The sequence below is a fragment of the Callospermophilus lateralis genome, chromosome 4 (assembly GCF_048772815.1).
Source record: "Callospermophilus lateralis isolate mCalLat2 chromosome 4, mCalLat2.hap1, whole genome shotgun sequence".
Classification (NCBI taxonomy): domain Eukaryota; kingdom Metazoa; phylum Chordata; class Mammalia; order Rodentia; family Sciuridae; genus Callospermophilus; species Callospermophilus lateralis.
In genome coordinates this window covers 73,285,991-73,301,503 of record NC_135308.1, presented here as the reverse complement: position 1 = coordinate 73,301,503, position 15,513 = coordinate 73,285,991, and the positions used below count along the sequence as shown (strand labels likewise).

General features: G+C 36.8%; 1 protein-coding gene across 1 annotated transcript in view; it reads left to right on the top strand.

Annotated features, from left to right (window-relative positions):
* The window catches only part of LOC143398307 (scavenger receptor cysteine-rich domain-containing protein DMBT1-like), a 182,500-nt gene extending 170,394 nt beyond the window's left edge, over nucleotides 1-12,106 (top strand). The window contains exons 40-46 of the mRNA XM_076855297.1: nucleotides 1,426-1,467; nucleotides 1,557-1,871; nucleotides 2,092-2,124; nucleotides 2,532-2,669; nucleotides 3,066-3,161; nucleotides 5,052-5,198; nucleotides 11,988-12,106. Coding sequence (XP_076711412.1) covers nucleotides 1,426-1,467; nucleotides 1,557-1,871; nucleotides 2,092-2,124; nucleotides 2,532-2,669; nucleotides 3,066-3,161; nucleotides 5,052-5,198; nucleotides 11,988-12,106 — 890 coding nt within the window. The remainder of the gene's footprint in view (nucleotides 1-1,425; nucleotides 1,468-1,556; nucleotides 1,872-2,091; nucleotides 2,125-2,531; nucleotides 2,670-3,065; nucleotides 3,162-5,051; nucleotides 5,199-11,987) is intronic.
* Nucleotides 12,107-15,513: the final 3,407 nt, after the last annotated feature.

Here is a 15,513-nt window from a genome sequence, read left to right as displayed (position 1 = left end):
TCTATTTAAAAAAATATTTTCATGCTTTGTAGGAGGAACTGTTTTTAATTGGCATTTCATATCTTGATAGAAAACACCAGTATTTTTTTAATAACTTGACCATTCAACTAAATTCAAAAAAACATACAGAACCTCAAAAATCAAAAAAAAGGAACAAAGCCCACAAACCTCTGCTAGGAACTGCCTGAAATCCAGGGAGAATGCAATGATAAATCATGGTAAATGTTTCAAAAGCAATTGCTTACTCTTTTCCCTTTCCTACTTTTCCACACCTTATTTTTTTCTTTTCCCTGTAGAGGCTGAGGGATAATAAAATATAAGAATATGTATTTATAATGTTTTTCCCTACAATAGACTCCACATATTGAAACAGTGAGACATCCAATCCTGAAAGCGAGCAGCCACCAAAGAGAGGTCCTGTGATCATTTCTAGAGATGTTCTCTGCATAGGGTAGGAGGTTGACAGAATAATGGGGATAATGTATACCCATGAAGGTGTTAGGACAAGTGCCATGTATGTTTTCTCTGTATTGTTTTTTTTTTTTCATTTTCATGTATTATTTGTTTTGCTTTACTTGGCTCTATGATACATCTATGTCCTTTCATGTATTAATTATCTTTAGTGTATTATATTTTTATGCAAATGTTTCTATCTTACCATCTAACTCTTGTGTACTTATTAACTTTTCTCTAAATTCTACTTGTTTTATTTATGTAAAAATACATTTAATTTATTTAAACGAATACTTTCAATTAAGTTGAATGAATACTTTCAATATGTTTATAATTTTTCATTAACAATATGAGGGATATTGAGTACAAATCACTTTTGGGATTATGTAGTATTTATGTTTTACATGTCTACTATTTATTACCACAAATCATTAATATTAACTTACATTTATTTTATTACCTTTTTGATTAGCAAAAATTCAAAAAAAAATTTCCAGCAGATTTTACTCATCTATTCATTCAATCGGTAAATATTTATTAAGCCCACTGTTCATAACATTCATGGAAAGTCACCTGTACATACTTCTAATGAATGCATTCAACATGCCAGGCACCATCCTGTTTGTAGGAACAGAGGAAATGAAGCAAGTTCACCTTTCTAGTGGAGTTTTTCTGTGTTATGCATGTCTATGTGTGTTTTAATGTACACACATGAACATGTTCATGATCCTGTTAGTATTTTTTCATGTAGTGGGCACAGTAAGAACAAGTAAACTGAAAAATAAATTCAGCTGCTGATAGGGATATGCTCTAGGGGATGTTTCAGTAACCCATCCTGTTAGACTACTTCTGAAGCACCTTATCTCCACCTGTCACCCAAACTGAGCCCAGGAATTTAGAGAGCCTTGTCTTGGGGCAGGATCATCTCAGTTGCCCCTGAACCTGTGCTTCCCCCACTGTCTGCTCCTGCAGGAAACAGACCCAAGAGCTGTCCAGCCACTGCTCCCTGCACAGGTACCTCATCCCCTCACACCTTTTCCATGGCTTCCAGGGGCTCCTTTCCTCCCACCAGGGAGTAAGAGGAGGTGCTGCTGCCTTTTCAGACAAAGAGAAGCTTCGACTCAGGGGAGGAGACAGCGAGTGCTCAGGGCGAGTGGAGGTTTGGCATGAAGGTGCCTGGGGCACTGTGTGCGATGACTCCTGGAGCCTGGCAGAGGCTGAGGTGGTGTGTCAGCAGCTGGGCTGTGGCTCTGCCCTGGAAGCCCCAGGAGAAGCTGCATTTGGCCCTGGAAATGGAAGCATCTGGCTGGATGAGGTGCAGTGCAGGGGCAGGGAGCCCTCCCTGTGGGCCTGTGCTGCAGCACCCTGGGGACAGAGTGACTGCAAGCATGAGGAGGATGCTGGTGTGAGGTGCTCTGGTGAGTAGCAGGACAAGGTGGGGGACCTAGGGTTGAAGGAGTGTGTTTACATCAAAAGGGCTTCCCAGGCTGCCCTGCTGCCCTGAGCCCTGGCTCTGGAAGGCTGTGCCCAATCTCCTGGCATCTTAGAGACAACCATGTCAGTGGTGGTGGTTGGGATTGAGCAACATTCCCAGACCCACACAGTACAATAATTCCATTTTCCTTCTCTTCTCCCCAGGTGAAAGGACAACAACTCGCCCCACCCGGAGAAGTAAGTGGTTCTTTTGCTGTGACCCAGGTAATGGAGGAGATAGGCAGATTTTCAGTGTTCTGTGCACTGAAAATTTAGATTTTCAGTCTACCCAGCTCTGGTCATATTTCAGTAGGCCTGATGATCAGGTGTTAGAAGAAGCTATTATTTGTGTTAAGTTGTAGCAGTCAGAGAGCTCCAAAGCCATATCCACATTTACATTATAGAAATCTCTTAAAATCAGACTCAGAAGATATTTGACACATCCCAGAGCAGGATCTAGGGTGGTAATCCTGGGATTCAGGCAGATCTATGATGACTGAGCTAGGGACTTCATGGTCCTGAGGACTCAAGCGATGACCAGGATAATTGGGTTCTCCTGAGCTTATGGTCCTTTCTAAAGACTCATGACTCTTTTTCTTCTTCAGGCACCAGTTCAGCCTCAGCCCCTGTCCCTGGCATCTTCTCCTTACCTGGGATTCTCTGCATGATCCTGGGAGCCCTTCTGTTTTTGGTTCTCATCATCCTGGGAACTCAGCTTCTCAGAAGGAGAGCACAGCACCAAGGTGGGGCTAGGGAATGCTGTAACATGAAAGTATACAGGGATAATATTGGACCAATTGTGTTTTTTTTTAAAACTACACATTTTAGTCTTGTTTGGATTATATGAACAACTGCCTTATCTACCATGGACTTGGAGACTTAAAAGATATGAATTCATTCTGGGTTAAAAAGTGGAGCCCTCAAATATGATGGCTTCCCATGTGTACAGTGGGAACTGATTATAAGATCCAGGAGTGGCATGGTAATCTAGTTCTATCCCAATAGATCACAATGCTAAAGAAAAGGACCCTGGAAGCCTAGAGGAGTGTCTCCAAGAGTATGCATTGGAGAAGATATTTGTCTGTTGGTAAGGGAAAGATTTCCAGGACTAATGTCTGAACTCCATCTGCTTTCCATAGCCTTAACCACTTTCGAAGACACTGTTGATGAGGTCCTGTACCAGGAGATCGATTACCCAATAAACCCAGAGAAGGAGAGCCTGCTGAACAGCCCAGGTGTGTCCATAGCCTCCTTTCTTTGCATGAGTTCACCATCAGTGTGGGAATCATCAGTAAGCAAAGTCCACATGACTAACACAACATTCATATGGCAAATTTGGTAGCTCTTTATTACTGAAATAAATTGCCTGAGACAATCAAATTATAAAGAAGAAAGTTTTATTTTGCTTCCCACTTTCAGATGTTTTACTCCATGATGGTATGGCTTGGTTGCTTTAGGCCTGTGCAAGGCACCATATCATGCTGGGAGTATGTGGTGGAGCAAAGATGCTCATCTCACAATGACCAGAAAATTAAGAGAGAGAAGAAGGGGCTGGGGATGTGGCTCAAGCGGTAGCGCGCTCGCCTGACATGCGTGCGGCCCGGGTTCGATCCTCAGCACCACATACAAACAAAGATGTTGTGCCCACCGATAACTAAAAAATAAATATTAAAATTCTCTCTCTCTACCTCTCTCTCTCTTAAAAAAAAGAGAGAGAAGAAGAGATTGGCATCCTGTAATTCTTTCAAGAGCATGCACTCAACAACTTAATTCCTCCCACTAGTTCTCACACCTTAAAGGTTTTCCAATACCTCCAAGCTGAGGACCAACCATTTAGAACAAGATCTTTTAGGAATATTCCTGGACCACTATAACAATTATCAGCACCTTCTAGGACAGGAGCTCTAAGCCCTCTCTCTTCAAGTATGAAGCTTCAAAATTTCTTCTGAATTATGACATTGACCTCCTACTGTGTTTGTCTCTGATGTTTTCTCCCTACTAGGAACCATGTCTGATGGTGGCTCAGTAACTAAGCTACCCTATTACCCAGGGGACAATGAGGAGAATGGAGACTCTGAACCTGCCCCAGGTAGTAGAGATAGGTCTTCCCCTGGATGGTGGGGTAAGGGGAGGTTATCAATTGAGAAGAACTTTCTATGATTAGGATAGGAAGGGTCTCTTCCTTCAGGTTCACAACTACTTTTTCTCTCCACCCACTCTGTCATACAGAAAGGGAAAGATGAGATTCTAATCTGTCGGTTTCCACAGATACTTCCATATGGTCACAGACACACCTCAAATATATCATTATAAAATCCAAGGCCATAAATTGAAAAAGAACATTTGAACCTTATCATCTCACAAATTCCAAGGTGAAAGAGAACACATGGATTTGACCTGAAATACAAGTATATCTAAACTATTTTGTGGTTTATGTGAATACTAAAACAAAAAAAGACATTCATAATTCCTAGAACACAAGGAGTTCATGGTGCCTGTACTTATCAATCACTGGGAGAGCTTCTCTACAAAGCACATAAGAAAGGAGAGCATCCTGCACCTTCCCGAGTGGTAAAAGTGGAGAGTTCCAAGGATGAGGCATGTCCAGGAGTGCTCTGTTAAGAACGAATCTTAGCAGAGCACTAGAGGAGGTTGAAAACCATGCCTCCTGTGATTCAAATTGGTAGAATAGCCTATCCGTGGAAGAGAGAGAGCCAGTCTTCTCTCCTGGACAGCTCTGTGTCTCCATTGCCTCAGAGGCCATATGAACAGCCTGGGTTCTCCTTAATCCTGATGAAATCATTCTCAGTTACTGATATATACATATTTTTCAACCCTCCGCCATGCCTGAAACAAGTGCCTCAAACTTATAGCATAATTTTTATTGAATTTTTTGGCATGGCTTTTTAGTAAAATATTATTGAATTTCATACATTGAAATATTTCGATGATTTACATGATCTAAGAATATGGAGATCAAATGTATGCCTCTGGGACAGCCTTGAAATATGGTACCTATATTTCTCAGCTATTAGAATGTCTGCATTCTAATAGCTGAGAAGAGACTGAAGACATCACGTAGATTAACAAATATCTTACTCTTCCTCCTTCTTCCCTGTTTTCAGAACCTCAAGGACAGCATGCAGTTGCCACAAGCAGTGGTTATGATGAAGTTGAAGAGGTACCTATTCCTGAAATTCCTTCTTCCTTTGGAATGAAAGACAAGAACTTTTTCCCAGAAGATGAAGGTGGTGCCAGGGGTTCTCAGACAGGTAAGTGGATAGCTATCTCTCCAATGGTCTTGCATTATTATCATGATAAAAATGAATTTGCACATATCAATTACCAGTTTTCCTATCTAAGTAACCTTGTAAACCAAGATGATGTAATCTCTTCCCTTTTTCTGATTATTGAATCTGTTTTATTTCTTCTGAAAGGAGATACATATCGTGTCCTTTGTCTGCACACACTGCCCATGGGATGGAGACATGTCAGTATGAGCTGCAGAGATTTTGTGGCTTTGTTCCAATTTTCACACAGCAAACCAAGACCTCTGTTTGAACAACAAGCATGGTGGTCTTTAAACCTTTGAAAAGTAATTTGGAGACCATTTTCGTCTTTTATTAGTGCATTATAATTATTCATAATAGTGCCATTAATTTTGACATATTCATAAATACAAATAGCATAATTTGCTCCATTTGAATATCTAGTGCTTCTCCTTTCCCTCCTCCTTCCCCTGATTATCTTCTCTTAATCAACAGGTCTGCCTTCTATGTATTTATTGTTTCTGTGGTGAGAACATTACATTCATACATAAAAGTAGAATTCTTTATGTTATATTCAAGCACACAGAGAGAAAGATATGGAGAATTTCATTTCAGAGTTCCTCCCCATTTCTCCTCCTCATGCCTCCCTTCAACCCCCTTCTAAGTCACTGTTATTACTTCTATTTTCATAATATCTCTCTTTTTATTCCTTCTATGTAGCTTCTGCATATGAGAGAAAAGTTTTAACATTTATCATAATGAGTCTTATTTCACTTAACATGATTTTCTCCATTCCATACATTTACCAGCAAATGATATAATTTAATTTTATCTTTATGACAGAATAGATCTCTATATATGTATTTGGGTATTGTGTGTGTGTACATATATGTATAGTTTTTTAATCCATTCATTTATAGAGAGACACATAGGCTGGCTCCATAACTTTGTCACTATAAACTAAGATATTATAAGCACTGATATACCTGCATCACTATTTTATGCTTATTTAAGCTCTTTTGATGCATAGCAACAAATGGAATAGCAGGGTCATATGGTAGCTGCATTCCTATTCTTTTAAGGAATCTTCATACAGCTTTTCAAAGAAGTTATACTAATTTGCCCTCTCCACCAAGAATGTATGAGTGTTTCCTTATCCACACATCCTCACTTACATTTATTATTTACTTTTTACATTTTTTTATTGGTTGTTCAAAACATTACAAAGCTCTTGACATATCATAATTACTTTTTACATTTTTATCTGTTCATTAACTTCTGCATAATAGTAGTGTTCATTTTGAACTATTTATACATATACAGATAAAATTTTCTCCATTTTAATGCCCCTTCTTCTGCTCCCCTTCCTCTACTTATTTCCTTTCTGTTAATTTATAGCTTATTAATAAATCAGTGACATATATATATGTGTGTATTTATATATATGGTATATTTATGTATAACATAATTTGATTGATTTCATTCCACAGTTCCTCCTTTTTCTCATCCTTTCTCCCTTCACATCAACCCCCTTACTCTATTCCACTGATATTTCTTTTTCTTTCATAAGTCATTTTCATTCCAGAATTCTACTCCCTTTTTTCCCTTTATGCCTTATTTTGCTCCAACTTCTGCATATAAGAGAGGAAATTCAATTTTTGACTTTCTGAGTTTGGTATATTTCCCTTAGTATGATGTTCTCCAGTTCCAGCCATTTACATGTAAATTCCATAATTTAATTCTTCTTTATGGCTGAGTAGAATTCTATTGTGCGTATTCACCACATTCTCTATATCCATTCATCAGCAGACAGGCACCCAGGCTGTTTCCATAACTTGGCTATTGTAAATTGTGCTTCCATCAACCCTGATATGCCAATATCACTTCAGTATGCTTATTTTAGTTCTTTGGATAAAACCAAGGGGTGAGAAAGTCATGAAGTTGTTTCAGTCTTAATCTTTTGAGAACTCTTTATACTGTTTTCCAAAGTGGTTGTAGTATCACCAAAAATGAATGAGTACTTTTCCCCACATCCACACCAGCATTTATTATTATGTATATTTTTGATGATTTCCATTCTAATAGGGGCTAGATGACATAAAAATGTAGTTTTGATCTGCATTCCCTTGATTGGTATAGATGTTAAGCAGCTTTTCATATATTTCTTGGTCATTTTATACTTCTTTTGAGCAATACCTGTTTAGCTTTATTGCCAATTTATTAATTAGATTAATTGCTTTTTAGGCGTTAACGTTTTGAAATCTTTGTATATTCTGGTTTTTAATCCTCTGTCAAAAGAATAGCTGGCAATTTTTTTTCTTCCGCTTTATAGGTGCTCTATTTATTCTCCTGTTTCCTTTGCTGTGCAGAAATATTTTAATTTGATACCATCCCACTTGCTGATTCTTAGTTTTATTTCTTGAGCCTTAGGGGTCTTGATAAGGTTCCTGTGCCAATATGTTGGATTAGTGAGCCCATTTTCTACTGTAAATCACAAATTTTCTGGTCTAATTAATAGGTCTTTCATTCATTTTAGTTATCCTTTATGCAGGATGAGAGAGAGGGAACTGGTTTCATTCTTCTACATACAAATATGCGGTTTTCCAAGCACCATTTTTAAAAAAGACTCTTTTTTTTCCAATGTCTTTTTTGATAAATTTTTGCACCTATTCATGTTAAAACTATTGAATAAATTAGAGATAGAACTTACCTCAACATTATAAAGGCTATGTATAACAAATGCAAAGCAAACTTCTTATTGAATGAAGAAAAACTAAAAATATTTTCTCTGAAATCAGGAACAAGAAAAGGATGTTGACTCTCACCACTCCTAGTCAATATAGTTATTGAAACTAAAGTCAGAGCCATCAGACAAGAGAAGAAATTAAAGAGATAAAAATATGAAAAGAGGCCAAATTATCTGTTTTCTGAAGAAAGGATCCTGTATGTAGTATATTCAAACTTCTCCACCAGAAGAATTCCAATACTGATATAGAAAATTAGGAAATTAGGAAACAAAATCAGCATTCAAAGCAGTATGGAGATTCCTGTGAAAGCTGGGAATGGAACTGCCATTTGACCCAGCTATTGGCCTTCTCCGACTATTCCCTGAAGACCTTAAAAGAGCGTAGTACAGGGATACTGCCACATCGATGTTCATAGCAGTACAATTCACAATAGCTAGACTGTGGAACCAACCCAGATGCCCTTCAATAGATGAATGAATAAAAAAAAGTGGCATTTATACACAATGAAGTACTACGCAGCACTAAAAAATTACAAAACCATGGAATTTGCAGGGAAATGGATGGCACTAGAGCAGATTATGCTAAGTGAATCTAGCCAATCCCTAAAAAAACAAATGCCAAATGTCTTCTTTGATATAATGAGAGCAACTAAGAACAGAGCAGGGGGGAAGAGCAGGAGGAAAAGATTAACATTTAACAGAGACATGAGGTGGGAGGGAAAGGGAGAGAAAAGGGAAATTGCATGGAAATGGAAGGAGACCCTCATTGTTATACAAAATTACATATAAGAGGCTGTGAGGGGAATGGAAAAAAAAAAAAAACAAGGAGAGAAATGAATTACAGTAGATGGGGTAGAGAGAGAAGATGGGAGGGGAGGGGAGGGGGGATAGTAGAGGATAGGAAAGGTAGAAAAATACAACAGTTACTAATATGGAATTATGTAAAAATGTGGATGTGTAACCGATGTGATTCTGCAATCTGTATTTGGGTAAAAATGGGAGTTCATAACCCACTTGAATCTAATGTATGAAATATGATATGTCAAGAGCTTTGTAATGTTTTGAACAACCAATAAAAAAATAAAATAAAATAAAATTCAATAACCTTAAAAAAAATCAATAGCTTTTTGGGCTAGGTGGCTTTTTGTGGCTCAGTGGTAGAGCACTTGCCTAGCACTTGTGAGGCCCTGGGTTCAATCCTTAGCACCACATATAAATAAACAAATAAAATAAAGGTATTATGTCAACTACAACTAAAAATAATAAATATTTTAAAAAATCTGTGTCTTTTCAATATTCCAATATTAAATTTGCTGAGAAAAAAAATCAGGAAAACTATTCTATTCACAATAACCTAATACAAGGCACTGATTGTTATTTATCTTGAATCTTGTCATTCTAACTGGGGTGAGATGAAACCTCAGTGTAGTTTTTATTTAATTTCCTTTATTGTTAAGAATGTTGGACAGTTTTTTCATATATTTGTTGGCCATTTTCATGTCATCTTCTAAAAAATGTCTATTTAGCTCACTTACCCATTGACTGGGTTATCTGGGTTATTTTGATGTTTACATATTCTGGATATGAATTCTCTATCAGAAGAATAATTGGCAGAAGTTCCCTCCCATTTTTTAGGCTCTGTTTCATCATCTTGTTTATCATCATCTTGTTTCCTTTGCTCTTTGAAGTTTTCAAATTTGAAGCTTCCCCAATTGATTCTTGGCTTTATTTCTTGATCTTTGAGAGTTTTATTAAGGTAACCACTGTTTTTTCCTGTGTATTGGAGAGTTGGCCCTATGTTTTCTTCTAGCAATTGTAAAGATTCTTGTCAAATTACTAGGTCTCTGATCCATTTTAGTTTATGCAGGTGAGACAGAGGGAGCTCCTTTGATTCTTCTACATATGGATATCCTGTTTTCCCAGTGCCATTTGTTAGAAAGTCCATTTAGTCAGCCTTTTCACTGCTGTGGGTAAAGAAATCCAACCAGCACAATTGTAGAGGAGAAAGTGTTTATTCAGGGACTCACAGTTTCAAAGGTCTCTATTTATAGACAGCAAGATCCATTCATTGGGGCTGGACATGTTGCTGAGCATCATGGTGGAAGAGTGTGGCAGAAGGAAGCAGCCTGCATGGTGATCAGGAAGAAGAGACAGACTCCACTCTCCATATACACAATATATACCCCAGGGCCATGCTTTCAGGAACGCATCCCCTCCAGCCATACCCTACCAGCCTTCAGTTAACCACACAGTTAATCCCCATAAGGGGAAAAATGCAATGATTGCATTAAGGCTCTTACAATCCAATTGTTTCTCCTCTTGCACTGCCTCACACATGAGCTTTTGGAAGACACATCACATCCAAACCATAACATCCATTTTTTCTCCAATGTGTGTTTTTACTGATTTTGTCAAGTATCAGATGACTATATCTGTGTGGGTTTATCTCCATGAGTTCTATTCCTTTGATTTTCATGTTGGTTTTTATAAAACCACCATTCTCTTATTGATGGAAGAGTTCTGCAGCATGATTTGAGCTTGGGAATTGTGATGCCTCAGCCTTGTTCTTCTTGCTCAGTATTCTTTTGGCTACTCTGGATCTTTTATTCTTCCATATGAATTTTGGGAATAATTTTTAGCTCTGTGAAGAAAGTCATTAATATTTTGATTGGGACTGATTGAAACTATAGATTTCTTTTGGTTATATAGTCATTTTATCAATATTAAATCTGCTTATTGAAGAACAATAGATGCCTTTCCATCTTCTATAGTCTTCTTCAAATTCTTTCTTCAGTGTTCTATAGTTTTATTTTAGAAGTCTTTCAACTTCTCAGCTAGGTTTATTTCCATGTTTTTGTTTTGTTTTAGGTTATTTTCAATGGAATACTTTTATTCATTTTTTTTGTTGGTTTTACTACTGGCATATAGCAAAACTTAATTTTTGTACATTTATCCTGTATTCTGCTGCTTTGCTGTGTTTATTTGATAGCTCTAAAACTCTTCTGATGGAGATTCTATGTGTAGAATTATATCATCTACAAATGGAGATAATTTGATTTTTTCTTTTTCTCTTTGTATCCCTTTAATTTCTTCCTCTTATGAATTGATATAGCTAATATTATAAGAACTACATCGAATAAGAATGGTGAGGGTATGAATCCTTATCTTACTCTAGATTTTAGAAGAAATGCTTTTATTTCCTCACCATTCATTATGATGTGATGTTTTTCATGTGTAGCCTTGATGAGATTGAGATAGTTTTCTTCTATCGCTAGTGTTTTCAGAACTTTTAACATGAATGGTGCTAAATTTTGTTGATTATTTTTTCTGCATTTATTGAGTTAGTTATGTAATTTTTTCCCTGGATTCTATTTATATGATGGATTACATTTATCGATTCCCATATGATGATCCAAACTTTCATCTATAAAAATTTATTTTTAAGGAAATATGTAACCAATTATTTTCAATAACATTTCCCACTTTAATTAATAATGTAAAATATCCTTAAATAGAGATATTGAAATTTTCCATGCTAGAAGAAAAAAATTCTCTTATTGTTTGAAATAACATGTGGTGTCATATTTTGGAAATGGGCTTTTCACTTGTACATGGTCATGCAGTCCACGGGAAAAGGAAACTATTGAATTCAGTTAAGCTGCCCTTCTTTTGCATCTTCCAAAGTACCCAAATTGTTATCATGAATCCTGTGAAGAAAGTGTGGTGTGTTATTGAGGTACAGAGGAATTGAGGGAGGTGGTCTTCTGCCTGAAGTGATTAAGGAATCAGACCAGCCTGGTATGGAAGAGAGAACTTGCATCTCTTTCCACTCCTCACCATTTTTAACCCATATTCCTTCTCATTGTTGAAATCAAGACATTTGCACAGGACATAGTCAATGTGATATAGCTCTATCACTCCTTCCAGAAAAGTTCTGGTTCCCCATAGATATTTTGGAGCCACTCTACTAGTCCTTTCATTCTTCAGGAGGACTCTGGACTTTCATTTGTGTCATCACTGAAACCAGGATTCTCTTACTGTTTCAGGCATCTCTCTTCAGTTTCTCAAAGAAGCTGACAATTCTAACACGGAAGACACAACATCCTTATTGATCCTGAGACAAGAAGACATTGAATATGATGATATTGAGCCTAATACCTTTTAAGTTTCTTTTTTTTTTGTGTGTGTGTGTGTGTGTGTGTGTCTGTGTGCAACCAAGTCTTCAGAGAGAGAGAGAGAGTTCTGTCCTCTTCATTACTGGAAAGTTTCTACTTGTATCCTTTATTCACAATAAATACTCTGAGCCTCAAATACCAGTGCCATTTATTTATTATGAATGCATTCACCCCCAGCAACCTCTGAAAATTCAGTGTTCAAACTGAATGGATCCCACCTAGGATCCCACACACACTGCACAATTGCTTCTTTTAGATGGACAGATGTCTATTCTTCTCTTTAACAGCATAAAACTGGAATGCAGTCCTGAACTAAGAACTTGGTCTTACAAAAATTAACTTAGAAATACATATTATTATATTCAAAAATATTCCATTCATGCTTGACTAAAACCTACATTTAGTGATTGGAGTGTATCAGGTGGATGGAAAATAGCTATATTTTTTCTAATTTTACATAAGTTTTTTATAGAATATCAATAACTAAATTCTGCTACTGCCTATTAGTCTTTTACTCCAATGTCCTCTTCTTCTTTGTTGTTATTCCACAACTCTCTAAATTTCATGTTTTCCATAAAATTGTACTATTAATCCTTAAATTGTGTTGTTTTCTATCATTTTTCATTGTTCTCTACTTCTTTCTCTGGCTATCTTGTTTAAACAGCCAATGATTCTAACCACCAGAATTGCAAAAGATTTCTAAGTGACTGTATTTACTGTGAATTATTCCCATCCCAGACCATCTTCACATATTTATTTTAGTTGGAAAGGACTGAGTAATCAAGCCAAACTCTAAAATTCTCTATGCTTGAGACTCATTATTATCAATAGCAAATTTTCCAAAATTCAGTTATTTACATGCAAACATGATTTTTTTCCACATCTGTATTCTAACTGAATAAATTTAAACCAAGATTTTATTTACACATTTTTATAATTGCTTCCTTTTACTTAATTTTTTTCTGTTTTTATTTTGTTTAATATTTTTGTGTTGTAGATGGACAGCAAAGCTTTATTTTCTTTATATATTCATTTTTTATGTGGTGTTAAGAATTGAACCCAGTGTCTCACACATGCTAGGCAAGTACTCTGACACTCAGCTATAGCCCAAGCTCCTTCTGTTTTTATTAATGTTTTATAGATATTCATAATAGTGTGATAGATTTTGACATATTCACACTTACATTTCACATATTTTGCTCTATTCCCATCCCCAGTATTTCCAGTCTCACGCTTCTCCTCCTTTCCCCCGCTCCCCTGCCTCTACTCTACTGTTCGTTGTTTTTTGTTTGCTTCTTTATATTTTGTTGTTTTTTGTTTGCTTCTTTATATAAGATTGAATTTACTCTAATATATTCATATATGTACTTAGCATAATTTTGTCAATTTCATTCTGCAGTTACTCACATTTCATGTGCCTCCAATATCCTCCGCCATTCTCTTCTTCTCCTCCACTGAACTCTCTTCTAATTTTCATGGATCCCCCATTTTGAACTTTTTTTCCCTCTAGCTTTACCATAAAAGAAAAAGAACTTGACATTTGACTCCCTGAGTCTGGTTTTGTTTACTTTTATTACTTGAATATTTTATTTAAAAATAAAATGTATTTTCCTACCATAATATACATAAAGTTATTTTAAAAATTCTGAAATTTATAAATCATAAGTACAGTTATTTTTTCAAAACTTCCCATGCACCTCTGTAATTCAGAATTGGGAATCATTTAGCTATATTAGAAAGTTCAAAGGCCTTTCTTTAGACTATGAAGTCCCCACATTTGGAGGTGTACCTTCATTGTTAGACCTCATTAGATAGACACAGTCATTTTAGGAAACAGCAATAGCAACTGTTTCCTGAACACATCAGACTCTTACAAATCTGTGTTTTGTTTTATTTGGGAGTTGTTCTTTTCACTTTTATTCAAATAAACACAATACTTGTATATAGACTGATCATATCTCCTTTCAAGCTAATGTACCTGGATTTTCAGATATGCAGTGCTGTGGTCAAATCATGACTATTCTATAATTTGAAAAAAAGCATTTTGTACATACAAAGCACATAGCTGGGGGGTTTTGATCAAAAAAGAAAGAAAGAAAGAAAGAAAGAAAAAGAGCTATTAAAAAACATTATAGTGTCACTTGCCTACTTGAGATTGATGGAGCCAAGGACATTTTATTCTTGGGTGGGGGAAGGTAAAAATCTAATGTACCTCTAGATTTAATGCAACTGCTTCCTCTCTTTCTTTCCTAAATGAGACATTTCAGGAGTGGTCTAGCAAGTTTGTCAATTGCTATTGGATTTGATTTTATAAGAAAATTTAAACAATATGGAAGAATGTTAAAGTTAGCCTTTGCCATTAGAGTTAGTAAGACCCATAATGACTAAAATATTTTCTGATGCTCTAGACCCATAATTCAGAAATGAAGGAGTTGAAGAAATTTTATTCATTTTAAATTAATCCTGCTTACCCAGAAATTCCATCTTGAAAACTAAGTAATACCTTGTTTATTTTGGTCTGATTAATATCAATTTTACTGAAGAAGCTGGTGTCCTTTCTGTGGCTTGGCCTTTGCTACTCCTACATATTAATTTAATTTAAATAAAGTTGTGGGTTTAAGTACTGAGTGATAGTTTGACCTGCAAGAAATGAGTTTAGGCAGTCTCTTCACCCTTATCTGAAACCCGTTAGGGTGAATGCAACCTGGGGTCCAATTCAACTTAAAAATTGTAATTCTCTCATAGCAAAACAACAGCCAAAGACAGAGGCCTGAGACTAGTGGGCCTATGGAACTCAGATTGGGTAATGGGGACCATGTCAGGCCACTGTCTATGTGGATAGTGTATTAGCACAAGCAGGCGGGCCCGGCCCTGGCTGATTCTGGCTGTGTCTCCTTTACAGAATGGCTGTGATGTCTGGAGAGAGCAGGGCCAGCACAACTAGCTGGCAGGACTATACTTTCTGTGGAGACCCTGGAGGGACACAGGCAAGTCCTGTTCTTTACCAATTTCCCACACTGCCCACTTCTGACCCTACTTCCTTTGTAAGATGTGATTTGGCTCAGCAGCAACTTAGGAGAGTGGGAATAGGCCTGGTATATTGAGACTTGCTCCTGCCTACTGTGACAGCCAAGGCTGGAAAGATCATCTGGAAGCGTGATGACCTTTACTTTCTACAAGCAAAAAATCCCAGTCATAGCCCAGAGCAGTGGTGCATGCCGGTAATCCCAACAGTTCAAAAGAATACGGCAGGAGGAACATGAGTGCAAAGCCATCCTCAGCAAAAGAGAGGTGCTGAACAACTTAGCCAGACCATCTCTAAATAATATTCAAAAATGGCTCTGATGTGGCTCAGCAGTTAAGTAACCTTGGTACCAAAAGACAAAAAATCCCAGGC